The 16,837-nt window shown below is 38.5% G+C and overlaps 1 protein-coding gene across 2 annotated transcripts in view; it reads left to right on the top strand.

Annotated features, from left to right (window-relative positions):
- Pikfyve (phosphoinositide kinase, FYVE-type zinc finger containing) overlaps positions 1-16,837 on the top strand; it is a 91,895-nt gene that overhangs the window by 45,047 nt on the left and 30,011 nt on the right. For both annotated transcript variants that reach the window (XM_059278895.1, XM_059278893.1), the window contains 9 exons: positions 2,301-2,430; positions 2,796-2,976; positions 3,603-3,677; positions 6,514-6,621; positions 9,808-9,948; positions 10,702-10,828; positions 11,049-12,205; positions 14,969-15,069; positions 16,519-16,590. In XM_059278895.1, coding sequence (XP_059134878.1) covers positions 2,301-2,430; positions 2,796-2,976; positions 3,603-3,677; positions 6,514-6,621; positions 9,808-9,948; positions 10,702-10,828; positions 11,049-12,205; positions 14,969-15,069; positions 16,519-16,590 — 2,092 coding nt within the window. The remainder of the gene's footprint in view (positions 1-2,300; positions 2,431-2,795; positions 2,977-3,602; positions 3,678-6,513; positions 6,622-9,807; positions 9,949-10,701; positions 10,829-11,048; positions 12,206-14,968; positions 15,070-16,518; positions 16,591-16,837) is intronic.

Genomic DNA, 16,837 nt, shown 5'->3' with positions numbered 1-16,837 from the left:
AGAGCCAGGTGAGTCTCTGTGAGTTCGAGAGGCCAGCCTGGTCTACAGAGCGAGATCCAGGACAGGCACCAAAACTACACAGAGAAACCCTGTCTCGAAAAACCAAAAAAAAAAAAAAGTCACGTATAAATGTGTGTGTGTTTTGGTTGTTTAATGAGTTTTGGATATTGTCATTGTTTACAATGGTTGGTTACAAGTTGTTAATTGTTAATGGTCAGAAAAAAAGCTTGAACAAGGAGATTAGATTCAGAGGTTTTGTTTAAAAAAAAAGAAAAAGAAAAAAATCTAGATATGAATCTGCTCTGAGAAAAAAGATAAAGAAATAATAGGATAAATGGGTAAATCATTTATCTACACTGAAAAAGCGTACATGAACCTACATTGAAAAGAAAAAGAAGATATAAAAATGACAAAAAGGAAGATTACTGAATCTATTATGAAAAGAAAAAAGAGAATATGAATATGATAAGATAAAAAGGTCAATTTTTGAATCTAGTTTTAAAAAGGAACTACTTGTTTTAAATAAGATAAGTAATGAAAATTTTTTGTCTGAGTTTATCAAATGTTACTGGACTGGACATTGTTAATATATATAAAATGGAATTTTTTGTCTGAATCTGTCAAATGTTAATGGACTAGACATTGTTATTGTAATTTTTGACTGTATATATTGTATATACTTATTGGATAGTTTTTCTTGTATTAGTTATAAGCTTTTTTTAATTTTAGACAAAGTAAGGGGAAATGTGGTGGTATTGTGTTCCCCAAAATATTGTCCACCCTAATAAACTTATCTGGGGTCAGAGACAGAACAGCCACTAGATACAAAGGCCAGAAAATGGTGGCACTCACACCTTTAATCCTAGCATTCCAGAGGTAGAAATCCCTCTGGATCTCTGTGAGTTTAAGGCCACATTGGAAACAGCCAGGCATGGTGGCGCACGCCTTTAATCCCAGCACTTGGGAGGCAGAGCTAGGCAGATCTGTGTGTGTTCAAGGATACACCAGCATGGAGACACACACCTTTAATCTCAATACCAACCATAGAAGATCTGGAGGTCATGTGGTTGGGTTTACAACCAATGAGAAGGCAAAAACAGAAAGATAACATAAGGCGTGAAGACCAGAAACTAGAAGCATTTGGCTGGTTAAGCTTTCAGGCTTCTAGCAGCAGTTCAGCTGAGATTCATTCTGGATGACTCAGAGGCTTCTAGTCTGAGGAAACAGGACCAGCTGAGGAACTGGCAAGGTGAGGTGGCTGTGGCCTGTTCTGTCTCTCTGATCTTCCAGCATTCACCCCAATAACTGGTCTCAGGTTTGATTGTATTAATAAGACCTTCTAAGATTCATGCTACACATGTGAGTGCAAGCATCTGTGGAAATGTGGGGTGTTAGAACCCCCAGAGCTGGAGTTACAGATGGTTGTGAGCTGCCTAATGTGGATGCAGGGAACTGAACTCTAGTCTTCTGGAAGAGCAGCAAATGCTCTTAACTTAGGAACCATCTTCCCAGCCCCCAAAGCAATGTAGACGAAGCTGGCCTCAAGATCATAGAGATCTGCCCTTGTTTGCCTTCTGAGTTCTGGGATTAAAGTTGTGTACTATCATCCCCAATCATTTCACTCTTTAAAAATTCAAAGACTTTTCAAAGTCTTATATAAATTATTTACTATGTTTTATTTAGTATAATTTCTTCATGATTTTTTTTTTTTTTTTTTTTTTTTTTTAGTTAATTTTGTTAAAATTTTGTTTTAAAGCCTGTATTGTAAAGTACAGTGGAGGATACTGTCATTTGGGGTGGGGAGGTCCATGAGAGTTTTTCTCTGTCATTGTCACCTTCAGATTTCAGTTGAATGTGGTTTTCAGGTTATGATTTTATGTGCAAAATCTGCATTCTTATTGACTCTCTAAAACAAACAGGATGGAAAAATACCATTCTGTTTGTCTTTCAGAATTTATGTTGATACTCTTAGCTGAGAGTCCTGTTCCTTCAAGTTGCTTTTCATAGCTGTGCTCAGATTTTGGCTGATGCCAGTTGTGTCTCGGTTCCGCTCATCATGCAGGGTCTTGTACGTGTTAGAGAAGTGCTATACTTCAAGCCTTGTTTCTGCATTTTAGTGTTTTGACGTATGTATGTATTGCATATTTTATTAATATTTTAAGTGGGTGTTGATTACAGGTCTTTGCCATTTTATAGCAATAATTTATATTGGCCAACTTAAGATACTTTTATTTTCTAAGTGTATGGGTTGATGATGTAAAACATGACAGTGAAGTACTAACTTCTTATTTTGTGTTTAGAATCCTTATTTAATCGACGAGTAGAGGAAAAATCCAAAGAGTTGCCTTTCACCCCTTTGGGCTGGCATCATAACAACCTGGAGCTCTTGCGAGAGGAGAATGAGGAGAAGCAAGCCATGGAAAGGCTGCTGTAAGGCACTAGATTTTTATTTTTCATTCCTCTTCCTTATAAAGTGGAAAATACTAATATAAAGTGTATTCTGACTTTTGAAGAAGTAGCTCATAAAACAGAGTCCTAAACTGATTGTTTCCATTTTAATTTATGTGTTAAAATTTTAATTCAGCAGTTTGAAGGTGCTTTGTTAGTTGGAAGATATTCACAGATTTCATTTATGTACAGAATCATATGGTGAAGATATATTGAAAGAATAAAATTGACATGGAAGATCTTACCTGTGAGCCATAATTGGAATGTCTATTTCTTTGTAGAATGCTTCTTATGTCTTTAGTACTTTAGTACTAACTGTGCAAACTTGTTTTTGTAACATTCTGTAGTTCAGCTAATCATAACCACATGATGGCACTACTCCAGCAGTTGCTTCATAACGAGTCATTGTCATCGTCTTGGAGGGACATCATTGTGTCACTGGTCTGCCAGGTTGTTCAGACAGTCCGACCTGACGTCAAGCACCAGGACGATGACATGGATATCCGCCAGTTTGTCCACATCAAGAAGGTATGCTCTGCTAATGTTTGCTGATGCTAGGAACTGATGGTGCAGGCCTAATAGTCATTTATCTCTTAATGGTAATCTGAAAGGAGCCGTTACCATGAGGCTGTCTGCTCTGTTAACAATACAAGTAGAGCTCTTGGTAGCCACTCACAGGAAGTGAGAGGTGCATGGAAAGAGAGTTGAGTGTGTGGTGAGGATCAAAATAAATATAGCTTCTTCCTTTCTTAATGCTTCTTCTTGGAAAGTCATTTATGAGAAAGTCTGTTCTCATAGACTACTGTCACTGTCATGAGGAAAAGCAGTGGGTAATTGCTTCAGTTAGATAATACTAAGTTCTGAATATATGTTTTATTTGTAACATTTAATGTTAAATTAGTGCCGTAGACACCAGCTTATTTAGTCAGTGAGTACTTTAGAGTAGCATCTATGATGTTCGAGGGTAGAGGGTGGGAAAACAAACAGTCATGATGAGCTAATCATGAGATGAACTATATTCTGCACCTTTCTGCCCATACTTAATTATGCTCATTATGTTAACAGTTCAATGATATAAAGACTTAATAAATAATAGCCATCTGATGAAGTCTGAGGATACACCACTGGTTTTTATTGTTTTCTTGTTTTATTAGATTCCAGGTGGAAAGAAATTTGATTCCGTGGTTGTCAATGGCTTTGTTTGTACCAAGAACATTGCACATAAAAAGGTAATGAACTTCAGTTCAACAGTGAAACTCAGCAGACCATGGCTATGTGTTAAGCTCATATGTTGGGATTTCTTAATTATGGAAGTAAAGGAGATGTTGAAGGGGTACGTAGCCACATGTTTCATAGAGGTGGAAGTTTGGAGGTTTCAGGAAGATCTCCCAGAGCTGATGAGTTGGAATTTGAATATGGGGATTCACAAGACAGAAGGTGGCAGAGGGAAAGTCAGGTTCCAGACCAACAGAGGGCAGGACACTGGTATCATGTCTTCCTAGACCCTGCCTCCAGATAGGGTTTTTCTGAAAGACTGCATTCCTTCAAATGGTTTAGTTTTCTACAACTGGTCTTCCTGCAGAATTGTCATTATTATTTTCTTATGCTTCTTACCCATTATACCTCTACCCTCAGCTCCAAAGCATCTTTCGAGCACTAGCACAAGATGGAAGGTTAGGTTGGATATTGAATATTTGGGAATCTCGAGATTCAAGAGTGTAAAATGCTGCTGTGTCAGACAATACTAAAGGAAGCAGGCAGGGTCTGTGTGTTCCACTAAGGGCTTCAGCTTCTGAGGGTTTTTGATTCTCAAAGTACAGTGTCTATCAGGATTTTCTGGGCTCCCCCTAACTGTGTAGACCCTTAAACTTTCTCACTCAGTAGGTTTAAGGGAGTTGGAAACGGTAGATGAGTGAGGGGAAAGATGGTCTTGCATTGCAAGTGGGCCGTGTGGGTATTTCAGTGTCATCTGCGGGTCGTCACATTAAAGCGCGTTTTTACGATTCATTTTCTCTGTGTGTTTCTCTGCGTGTATACCTGTACCATGTGTGTACCTGGTGTCCAGGGAGGTCAGAAGAGGGCGTTGGACCCCCTGGAACTAAAATTTCAGGTGGTTGTGAGCTGCCATGGGTGCTGGGAATTGTACACCAAGTGCTCTTAACTGCTGAGCCATGTCTTCACCGCGCTGGTCTTTACAATTTGAGGAACATTAGCAGCATTCTCAGATCTTGCTCTGCTTCACGGTCGTCAAGGAAACGTTCTAAAACTAGGCTACCTTGGCCTCATCATAGGAGAAATTGAGTACTTCTGGAAGTGTTGAGACGACCGTCTAGGCTGAGAATGAAGATGGCCGAACTGCAGTCCAGTGTTTACTCTTTTCTAAGGACAGATTAATGTGCTGTCTCTGAGTTGTTGCAGGGTGTTGGTGCAGGCTCTCAAGGGGATGCTGAAATCTGGGGTGCTTGAGCTCTTTATATAAGCTGTGAATACTTTCCTATAGACTTCAAATCATCTCTAGATGACTTACAATGGCTACTACAGTGTAAATATTGTGTAATAGTTGTTATGCTGTAGTGTTTAGGCCCTAATAAATTATAATGATAGAAAAAGATACTTTGTGCATGCTTAGGACACACAGTCAGCTTCCCCCCCTAGTCTTGCACATATTTTCTATCCATAGTAGGGTCAAATCCAGGATGTGGAAATTATTGGTATGGAGTGCTGACTAGAAGACATTTAGTCTTTAGAAAATTGTTAATGATCACTTATAAATAATATGCTGATATTCAATATTATTTCTTAGACATGGTCCAAAAATCACTGGGTGTTTACATATATAATCTTGCTGGGCAGTGGTGGCGCATGCCTTTAATCCCAGCACTTGGGAGGCAGAGCCAGGCGGATCTCTGTGAATTTGAGGCCAGTCTGGGCTACCAAGTGAGTTCCAGGAAAGGCACAAAGCTACACAGAGAAACCCTGTCTCGAAAAACAAAAACAAAAAACAAAACAAAACAAAAACAAAAATACATATATAATCTTATAAATCAGTATATTACCCTTTTTAGATAGAATATCAAACCAAAATAAGTGATGTTTATCGAGTTAAGAGTAAGCATGTTAGCTGGGTGGTGGTGGCACATGCCTTTAATCCCAGCACTCAGGAGGCAAGGGTAGATGGATCTCTGCGTTTGAGGCCAACCTGGGCTACAGAGCGAGTTGCAAAACCGTCAAGACTACACAGAGAACCCCTGTTTTGAAAAATCAAAAGGGGGGAAAGAAAAGACTAAGTATGTGATGTCTTTCAGGAGTTGAAGAAAATCATGTAGGAGAGGTAGAAGTATACCCATGAATTATTTTCCTCACCGATCACATTCAGACACAGTCTTTAATTTTAAAGCCTGCCTCTATTTGCCCAGTTAGTCACTGTCCTCAGAACCGTTTGCCAGTGTGGGCTGTAGAGTCTGGTCAAACTGAAGGCTTGACAGCAGGACCCAGGCTGTTCTGCTTGTGGTTTTGGTTGCGTGGTTGAAGTGTTGGCATGAATTTCTGCTTTGAAAATAATCTAATGTTTTCTCTTTTAACTTCACATTATCAGGTCAGCTTGCCAATTTCAGATTGTTGAGGAATTTATTGTGTTAGAATAATGTTCACGTGCCATTAAATTCTTTTCTTTCTATTCTATTCTACTTTCGAAGTTTAGAAAGACTGAAATACACTTTCAACGTTGCTAATCTAGAGTGTGTGGAATAGTCTGTTTATAATACCTATCACCACCTAGGGCATGTTATTTCTTCTTACAGCATGAGAAATTAAAAAACAAAAACATAATATTATATGTGTTAGTACATAGTATATAGTAAACAAAAACATAAGAGAAAAGAGGAATAGATAAGAAAAAGTTGATTTTGAAGAACTTGCTTTGAAAAAATTAAGCAAATAACCCAAAAGTAATAAATTAGAGTTTGATAATGCTAAATAGTAGCACTTAAGAGCAATATGAATTTAAAATTATGATTAATAGTCTATAAAGTGCAAATCTTTAACAAACTTTTTTTCTTTTTTTAGATGAATTCTTGTATTAAAAACCCCAAAATCCTTCTGTTGAAGTGTTCCATTGAGTATCTCTATAGAGAAGAAACTAAGTTTACTTGCATTGATCCTATTGTGCTTCAGGTAAGAATTTCTGGAAGAAATCATTTGATGGGATGGATGCCTACCTTCTATGTTTCTTTCCACCCCTTAATTTAAAAAAACTTGTTACATTTCAAAAGTTAGTTGTACATGGCAGGTTTTTGTTAGACTTTAGGAAGTAGCTCACCCAAATCTCCTTTACTCGTTTCCAAAGTTCCAGAATGTTTAAGGAGCACATGCTGTACTATCTCCCTGGGGTGTCTAAGCTCTCTGTTAAGAAACCATTTTTTTTTCCTTTTAATGAAAATAAATTATTTTGTCATACAATGTATCCTGATTATATACCTCTACTCTTCCCAGTTCTTCTCTACCTCCCCTTCAGATCTGCTCTCTTTCTGTCTCTCATTAGAAAGGAACAGTCTTCTAAGAGATATCAACCAAACATGAATATAATATAAAAAAATACAATAAAATGAAGCAAAACCTATTGTATCGAAGTTGGACATTGCAACCCAACAAGAGGAAAAGAATCCCAAGAGCAGGCACAAGAGTCAGAGACCTATTTGTTCTCACACTTAGGCGTCCCATAAAAATACTAAGCTAATAGCTGGAATAGATACTCGGAGGACCTGGTGCAGACCTGTGCAGGCCCTGTACTTGCTGCTTCAGTTTCTGTGAGCTCATATGAGCCGTGCTTAGTTGATTCAGAGGGCCTTGTTCTCCTGGTGTCCTCCATCCCCTCTGGCTCTTACAGTCTTTCTACTTCTTCTTCCGAGGGGTTCCCTGAGTTCTGAGGGGAGGGATTTGATGGAGACCTTTCATTTAGACTCTCCCCAAATAATGTCTGGCTGTGGATCTCTGCATCTGTTCCCATTGGCTGCTGGAGGAGCCTCTCTAATTATGACTGGATATGACACTTACCTATGAGTATAGCAGAATATCATTAGTTTCCCCCCCAACCCCATGCCTCCCAAGTTTCAGCTGTCTCCCTTTACTCTCTCTCCCCATCCCCACCCTCCCCAGTCCTCCTGTGAGATAACCCAGACCCAAAAAGATAAATATGGTATATATTCACTTATAAACTTATAAGTGGATACTGGCCATTAAGTAAATGATAACTTAAGGCCCATTCCACGAGAGGGAACCCATGCCTGACACTGACCTCTCTGGGTCTGTGGATTGACATTGCTTGCCAATCCCACAAGTTTGGTGCCACCATTGTCCTAGCATATTTTGTAGGTAGGACAGATTAGAGGTCAGAGGTTTTGTGGCTGGGTTGGTCTCCATGTTTCTCTTTCAGTAGCCTACAGAGTACCTTCTCGCACCAGAGACTAGAACATAGGGGTGAAGGATCCATGTAGGTACCAGCTCGACCTCTTCATGTTCAATGAGTTGTGTGGATGTTATCCTCAGCAATGGGGCCCTGTTGTCAGTTTGAGGAGAGCAACCCTTTGAATTAGCAGCAGCCTGGGTGGTTTGGATTTTGTTAACTTGGATATTCTCTCTCTTTTAGTTAGTTTGAATAACTATCTTACTGATTTTTCTCAAAGAACCAACTCTTTGTTTCTCTTTTATTGATTTCAGCTCTCAGTTTGATTATTTCTTACCATCTATCTTGGGTGTGGTGATTAATTCTTTTTGTTCTAGAGCTTTCAGGTGTGCTGTTAAGTTGCTAGTATGAGATTTTTCCAAATTTTTTATATAGGCACTTAATGCTATCAATTTTATTGGAGTTTTACAAACAAAATTATTTCAAATGTTCTTGAATTAAATTTTAGTAAGCATAGCTGGGTGGTGGTGGCACATGCCTTTAATCCCAGCACTCAGGAGGCAGAGGCAGGAGGATCTTTGTGAGTTCGAGGCCAGCCTGGGCTACAGAGTGAATTCCAGGAAAGGTGCAAAGGCTACACAGAGAAACCCTGTCTCGAAAAAACAAAAACCAAAACAAACAAACAAACGAAAACCAAAAACCAAAAAACAAACCCAAAAATTTTAGTAAGCAGGTTGGGAAATTAATATATTTCAGGAAATAAACATTTTACTAATAAAGGAAGAATTTGAGAATGTACAATTGCAGTATCTTTTTGTTTGTTTAGAAATAGTCTTTCTGCATATCCTAGGGTCATCTCAAACTCTAGAGTCTGGAGTTCTAAGCTTGAAGGTGTATGCCAGCATGCTAGGCAAAAATGTATACTTTCTATAAGTAGAACAGAGAAAGATAGAAGAAATGCCCCTCATAACAGGGGAGTTTATTTTGATAGAAATCTCATATACTGAGGTGGCTGAGAATGGTTATACAGATTGGGCACATGGAGTAGAAGTGGAAACACGCTCACTTTCAGTTGTCTCCTCTGTGGGGACCAGAAGCTTAGGAAACAGTTAAGGATTTGTAATATTACCTCCGACTGTTTGCAGTATTCATTTGTTTTGAAATGACGCTTTTATTATGGTGCAATTTCTTTGTCTTTTTTGGTTTTTCAGACAGGGTTTCTCGGTGTAACAGCCCTTGCTGCCTCAGACTCAGAGATCCACATGCCTCTGCCTCCCCAGTGCTGGGATTAGAGGTGTGCACTACCTCACCCAGCTGTTGTTGTGGTATTATATTAAGCATTATGTTTTAGAACTTGAGTTGTGCTTGTTTGAAGTAGACTATGATGTTAGGAAATAGGTGAAGTAGCATTTGTCTGAGGGTTATTAGTTCTGACATGTAGAAAAGAGACGTTTGCCTGTTACAGACTGGAGAGGAACGTCCATAATCATATCAACTTAGAAATTGCTTTTATCATGACAGGTATAGGAATAGGCTTTTTGCTGCTTAAAAGTCTAGTTTAAAATCTTTGGAGATTTATCTTACTGGGTTCTTAGTGCTTATTATTCACACAATACACATATGCTTCACATGTTGCTAGGGTTGGACCACAGGACCCTGAGTGTGTTAGGCATGTACTGTCCCACAGAGCTACATTTTCAGCAAATTATAGATTATCAAAATTTATTTCAAAATAAAATGTATTAGAGGATGAAACTTGTCCTAAAACTTTTAAGTATAATGAATAGTTTAGAATTATGACTAAAATTCTTTGTTGTATTTGAATTTGTTACACACTTATTTGTGAATCAGAAATTATAGATTGGAAATTGATATCAACAGTCAGATTATCATGATATTTTAGTATGTCTAAATCTTGAATTGTACCAGGCTTTTTATTTCTGTTTTATCTCACTTAGGAAAGAGAATTCTTGAAGAATTATGTTCAACGGATAGTTGACGTTCGACCCACATTGGTTCTAGTTGAGAAAACAGTGTCTCGGATTGCTCAGGACATGTTACTGGAACATGGCATTACTCTGGTCATTAATGTAAAGTCAGTGAGTGTTTTCCATATTTATTCACTCAAAAAAATCATGGCTTTTAAGTTAATATGCATGTATGGTAGGTATATAGCAATCCTTTTATTTGATATACTACTTACATTGAAAGTGGGACGCAGATGTGGTAGCTCCTTCATTATTGAGACTGTGGACTCACACTAGAAGAAAGTGACCCTATAACTGATCTCTTGGGTCTTTATGAGACCAAAGGTGGAATGGACGCTAGCCCGTCAGCAAGTGCTTATTGGTGCTTCACTTCCTTCTGCAAAATGGAGGCCACTTTTATGGAAGCTGATTTTTGTATTTGCTTGTTTGCTCATAGAATCTTATACTAAGACATGGCTGTCCAAATGCTCTTTAAAAAAAAGATAATAAAATTAAGAATGCAAATGAAGATAAGGTCTCAGGTTGTACCTCTAGCAGGTCTGGAACTCAGTAATTAAATCAGAATGACCTCAAATTTACACTGGTCCTCCTGCCTCTGCCTCCCAAGGCTGGGGTTATACAAGTGTACCACCATGCCATGCTTGTCTTTTGGTGGTATTACCATGAGCATGGTTTGTTTTTGATTATTTAGCAAGTAAATTTGGCCTAATGTAGAATAAAAAAATTGTCATATAATTATTAAAATTAAGGAAATTGATTGTCAACATTTTTTTGTTTTAATACTTCATGTACTTTTTTAGGTTAAATTTATTAAGATTTTTACTCATAGCTAATTCTGTAATACAATGTTTTTCTGTGTTGTAGCAAGTTTTAGAACGAATCAGTCGAATGACCCAAGGTGATTTAGTGGTGTCCATGGACCAGCTGCTCACTAAACCACACCTGGGCACTTGCCACAAATTTTATATGCAGATATTTCAGTTACCTAATGGTGAGTCATCTTAAGCATACATTCACTTGGGGATCTCGAGAAATGAATCAACTCCTAGTTAAATATCTAGTTAAATATAGTGTTGTTTACTCAGCAAGTATTAATATCTGTTAGCATTGGTCTTAATTCCTGTAAGGATTTTCTTTTTTGTTGGTAGTAAATTCTGTCTGGTCCTCTAGATTGTCACCTAAGTCTCTGAATTTTGTTTGTTTATTTGTAGAACAAACCAAAACACTGATGTTTTTTGAAGGCTGTCCACAGCACCTAGGGTGTACAATCAAGCTCAGAGGAGGCTCCGATTATGAGCTGGCTCGAGTTAAGGAGATCCTAATATTTATGATCTGTGTAGCTTATCATTCTCAACTAGAAATCTCCTTTCTCATGGATGAGTTCGCTATGCCTCCAACATTAATGCAAAGCCCTTCATTCCATTCTCTGACTGAGGGACGAGGGGACGAGGGAGGGCCTCAGGAGCAGTTCAGTGGCAGCTCCCTTCCCCAGGACCCAGAGTGCCCTCCTGATTCTCTGTCTTCTGATGATAGCACTTTGTTGGAATCAAGGACTGTGCTTGAGAAGGGTGAGCAGGACAGTAAAAGTGTTCCCCAGGCGGTTGCCTCTTTGAAGCATCAAGATTATACGACACCCACATGCCCAGCAGGTATTCCGTGTGCTCTCTTTGCATTGGTACCTGAATCGTTGTTGCCTGTTCATATGGATCAACAGGATGCTGTAGGAAATGAAGAGCCAGAGCCATTGCAGCAAACAGAGGAGCAGCAGGATCCCAAGAGCCAGATGAGAGCCTTCAGAGACCCTCTACAGGACGACACTGGAATGTATGTTACTGAGGAAGTCACCTCCTCGGAAGATACACGAAAGACCTACTCTCTGACATTTAAACAGGAATTAAAAGATGTGATCCTCTGCATCTCTCCAGTTATTACGTTCCGGGAACCCTTCCTTTTAACTGAAAAGGGGATGAGGTGCTCAACTCGGGATTATTTTCCAGAGCAGATTTACTGGTCTCCTCTCCTCAACAAAGAGGTGAAGGAAATGGAGATGAGGAGGAAGAAACAGCTGCTCAGAGATCTCTCTGGACTTCAGGGCATGAATGGCAGTGTTCAGGCCAAATCTATTCAAGTCTTACCCTCACATGAGCTAGTGAGCACCCGGATTGCTGAACATCTGGGTGATAGCCAGAGCTTGGGTAGAATGCTGGCTGATTATCGAGCTAGAGGAGGAAGAATTCAGTCAAAACATTTGGACCCTTTTGTCCATTCAAAAGATGCATTGTGTACTTCAAGTGGCAAATCGGGAAACAAAACAGAGTGTGATGAAGAGAGGGGGTTGATTCTAAGTGATGCCTTATGGTCAACAAAGGTAAGATGTCACTCTGCAGTATTTGTGTAAGTTTAGAATTTTTTATGTGTTGAAAAATTACTGAGGCAAGATTTGAAAAATCAGTATAATAAATTGCATATGTTTATTAAGTATTTACTCTTTTGTTTATTTTTTTCTTCTTGAGTCTGATGACGTTTATGTATGAAGTACAAAAGTAGATTCATAAGGTAATGAGACTGGGACTTTGGATTTTAATATGCACTTGTAGTAAAGTAGGAAGGGCCTGAGTTAAGGGAAAGTAGGCAATTGCTTGAAGTTTCTGTCTGTATTGCTTATGGTATGGTGTAGCTCTTGACTTTTTTCAGCGTTCTAAGATAGGTCTTTAGTTTCATTTTTTGTTGTTGTTGCTGTGATCAAATACCTGAAAAAAAGGCAGCTTACGGAAGAGTTTATTTGGCTTGTAATTCCAGGTTACATCCCATAAGTAAAGTAAAGTCAAGGCAGCAGGGACTTGAAGCAACTTATGATATGATACCACAACCACAGTCAGGAACAAAGAGAAAGAAATGCATATATGCTGCTTGCTTGTTTGTGCTCAGTTCTATTACTCCATTCTTAACAGTTCAGGATCTTTTGCTAGGGAATGGTGCCACCCACAGTGGATGGGGTCTTCCCACATTTTAACTTAGGACAATCACTCAGATGTGCCCTCATTCCAACCCAGTGTATATAATCCTTCCTTGAGACTCTTCCCAGTTGATTTTAAATTGTGTCAAGGTGGCAGTTAAAGCTGATCTTCACAGGTCTCATTATGTGGTCCTGGCTGACTTTGAGTTCATAGTCCTCTTGCCTGTACCTCTTTAGTGCTATGATTATAGCTCTGTACCACCACAGCTAGCTCTATTGTTTTGTTTGATAGTCATTGTGATAGATGGAAATTTATTATTGAAAATAGACCTGCTTTAACAAAGTGTGTGTGTGTATGTGTGTGTGTGTGTGTATATTGTGTATTTAACAGTATAAAAATTTTATATTGTCATTTAACTATGACAGTGATCTTTTTTGTTTAAATTGAAATTAAAGCTATTTAAAGAAGATTTACTTGTGGATAGATACATTACTAATAGTGAAATTAATGAAGAAAGCTATCATTAGACGTAATGCAATTCCGTAATAAAAAGATATTTGGTTTCACTGATAGTCAAGGAAGTGCTAAGTGGTGGTGCTAAACAATTGTTTTTGAGACTCACAAAAAGAACCATGGCTAATGAGAGTTAAGAACTTTTGAATGCTTTGTCTAAATGTATAGAAAGTGATAAGGAGGTCTCTCCTACTTTAAATGTATGTTTGTCACTCTTGACTCAGGATTCCAACTTCTCTATTCCCACAGAACAAATTAAGTACGTCTGTGTGAGGATGCTTGCTTGTTGTAATATATGTAAATATATTCATTTTTTTTTGTAGTAAAAAGGATTGCATTATGTTTTGCAGATGTGACAAATACCTGGCATTAAACAGTTTGAGGGATTTATTTTAGCTTGTGATTTCATAGGTTTTGGTCCATACTCCTTGACTCTTTTATTCATATCACTAGAGTACATGGCAGAGGTTATTCACTTCACAACAGACGGGAAGCAGAGAGAAATAGAAGGACCTGGGATGATATACAGCCTTCAAGGACACAACTCCAGTGACCTATTTCCTCCATATAGGACCTATGTTCTAGTTTCTAGCATGTCCAGCATAGCTCTCCACTTGAGGAACAAACCTTAAATACAGGATTCTTGGGCAGGGGCATCATTCATATTCAACCCATATCAAAAGATGGGTTTTGAACAAATGATTTTTTTTAATGCAACTTTAAACTTTTGCTGTATTAGAATAAAGCACTATGGTTATATTTTAGCATGTCCTCAAAGAAAAGCAAGTTATATTAATATATTTTTATAACATATCTCATTTTAATGGAAACAAATCACTGTGTGTATTTATGTGTGTGTATGTACATGTGTGATTGCACATGTATGTAAATGTGAACAATGTGTATAAACAAAAAGAGTGGTTTTTCTTTTGGTGTTTGTTTGTTTGAAATAGGATTTCTCATTGCCTAGACTGGCCTCAAACCCCAGATCCAGTTGAGGAAGACGTTAAACTCCTGATCTCTTGACTCTGCCTCCCAAGTGCTGGGATTACCATGTGCCACCATGCTGGTCTGAGTGGCTGTTTAGCTTTACAGGCTACCTAGTTTGATAGGTAGGTGGCGTCTAAGAAGGAGGAACTATACCTTATGGGCCTCTACTCCTTGAATTTTAACAGGGAACAGGTCAGTATTTAAAGACAGGAAAAAGCAGAGGTAAAAACATACCTTAGGATTTTGAGTTCTAGGCACCCTTGATTGATGCCATATCCATCTGTGAGGTCATATTGTTCCATAGGAATATATTTTAGTTAATTTGTTCTTCTAAAATACAATACAATTTTGAAAAAAACTGCAGTGTTTAAGAAGCAAGCTTTTTAGTCCTCTTCCTCTTTCAAACACAGTGTTGGGATTGATCGAGGCCTCACTGATGTTAAATTCCAGCCCAGCCCAGTTATTTTACGCTTTTACGTTTACCATAGTTTTTTGAAATTGTCTTCGGTCAAAACCCAGCTGTTGCTGTATTTAGTCTTTTGTAGTTTTAAATCTTCACAGGCACCCCGTAGTGATGACAGGAGGCTTTACTAACCGTGGAATGTGTTCTGCGTCAGTGAACTGGTAGGCACTGCGTTCCGACTCGTGCTCCTCTGTTCCTTGTCCTGCAGGTGGACTGTCTGAACCCTGCGAACCACCAGAGGCTCTGTGTACTCTTCAGCAGCTCCTCTGCCCAGTCCAGCAACGCCCCCAGTGCCTGCGTCAGCCCTTGGTAGGACACTTCTCCCTCACTGTTGCCCCAGGAACCCAATTCCAACAGCGTAAAAATAATGCCTGCTTTTAGATACATTGGTGCTCACATACGAATTAATAGAATGTTTAAACTTAAGAAGTAACTGAAATTTCTTTGTTCATGGGTAAATAATAGTACCTTAAGTAAGAGTGAAAAAAGTCTGAAAGAGAAAAAGAGGAATTTTTACATTACAAAAGTTAAATAGTTGACCCACACAAACTGGTTTATAAAAACCAAAAGCTGCGTTTTGATTATACCATGTGCAATTTAGGCAAGTTTTCTTTTTTGCATAAATTTCATAAAAACAGTCAGCCTTTTATCTTACTGTTTGTGGTTTTGTTACTGAGCTATACTGCATACCAGCCTTTTGTCTCTTTAGTACACTCTTCTTGGAAGTAAATTTATAGAGACAAATACATTTTATAATGTTGTAATGTTTCCAGATAGTCACAAAAACTTTACGTACTTGGTTTTTTTTTTTTTTTTTTTTTTTTCTGGTTGTTTGTTTGTTTTGGTGGTGGTTGTTTCTGTGTTAAAAGCAACTTAAAGGAGAAAGGGTTTATTTGGCGCACAGTATAAGGCTGCTGCCCTTCATGGCAGAGAAGGACATAGCAGCTGCAGCTTGAAGTAACTGATCACATTAAGTCAGGAGAAGAGAGCAGAGAAGGCTGAGAAGTGTTAGTGCTCTGCTTCACTGCCTCTCTCGTGCAGTACGGGCAGGGAATGGTGCCGCACAGTGGGAGGGTCTTCTTCCCAAAGCAACTCACATGGTCACAGGCGTCCCAGGAGCCTGTCCTCCACTCCTCTGTATGTGCACACACACAGCCTTTTTGTTTTTGTTTTTGTTTTGATAGCACTGCTTTCATGATGAAACTTACTTCCAATGGAAAGATTTTTCTAGAAACTTGTATAGTTCCAGGACAGCTTTAAGCCTGACTTTTTGAAAGCCCATAGGATTTTTTCTCAGAGTTTAATGGACTCCTTAGGTAATCCTTGAATGGGATACTGGTTTCAACAAGCATACATGCAGAGTCTAATTTGGGGCAGTTGTGAGTTAGGAGTTGGCTTCTTGTCAAGACTAAGAGCTGGTCTTCTCCATGTTTAGTGAAGATAGGAACTAGAGGGCAGGTGGGCACTGTCATCCCCTCCTGTTGACGGGGATTATGACTGAAAGGTGATTTTGCCTTCCTAATGCAGTTTATGCATTCTCATGAAATGACTGCGTAAGATACTAATGGATTGGGAGTGGAAAAGATGCTATAGTGTGGCTAGTCTACACTTGTTTGACAGGATGAAGTAAAACCTGTTCTATAGCAACAACATGTGTGATTTGCCTTGTTACTTCATTATACGCATATTTAATAATTAGAATATGGTCTTGGTGGTAATGTTGACATATTTCTTCTAAGAACTGATCTCTTCTTTTAGGATTGTAACAATGGAATTTTATGGAAAGAATGATCTCACACTGGGAATATTTTTAGAAAGATACTGTTTCAGGTAAAAGCTTATTTATTCCTTATGATTTATTATGCTTTGATTTGCTTTTTTGTTTGTATGTTTATTTGTTTGTTTAATTGAGACAAGGTTTCTATAGTCCTGGTTGTCCTGGAACTCACTGTGTAGACTAGGCTGGCCTGAAACCTTGAGTTCTGCCTGCCTTTGCCTCCCAAGTGCTGGGATTAATTATTATGCATTTTTGAAGCCCATAATTTCAAACTAAAACATGTGTGAGTTGAAATCAAGT

The sequence above is a fragment of the Peromyscus eremicus genome, chromosome 13 (assembly GCF_949786415.1).
Source record: "Peromyscus eremicus chromosome 13, PerEre_H2_v1, whole genome shotgun sequence".
NCBI lineage: Eukaryota > Metazoa > Chordata > Mammalia > Rodentia > Cricetidae > Peromyscus > Peromyscus eremicus.
The sequence above is the reverse complement of the archived record's forward strand: the minus strand, read 5'-3'. Positions and strand labels throughout refer to the sequence as shown.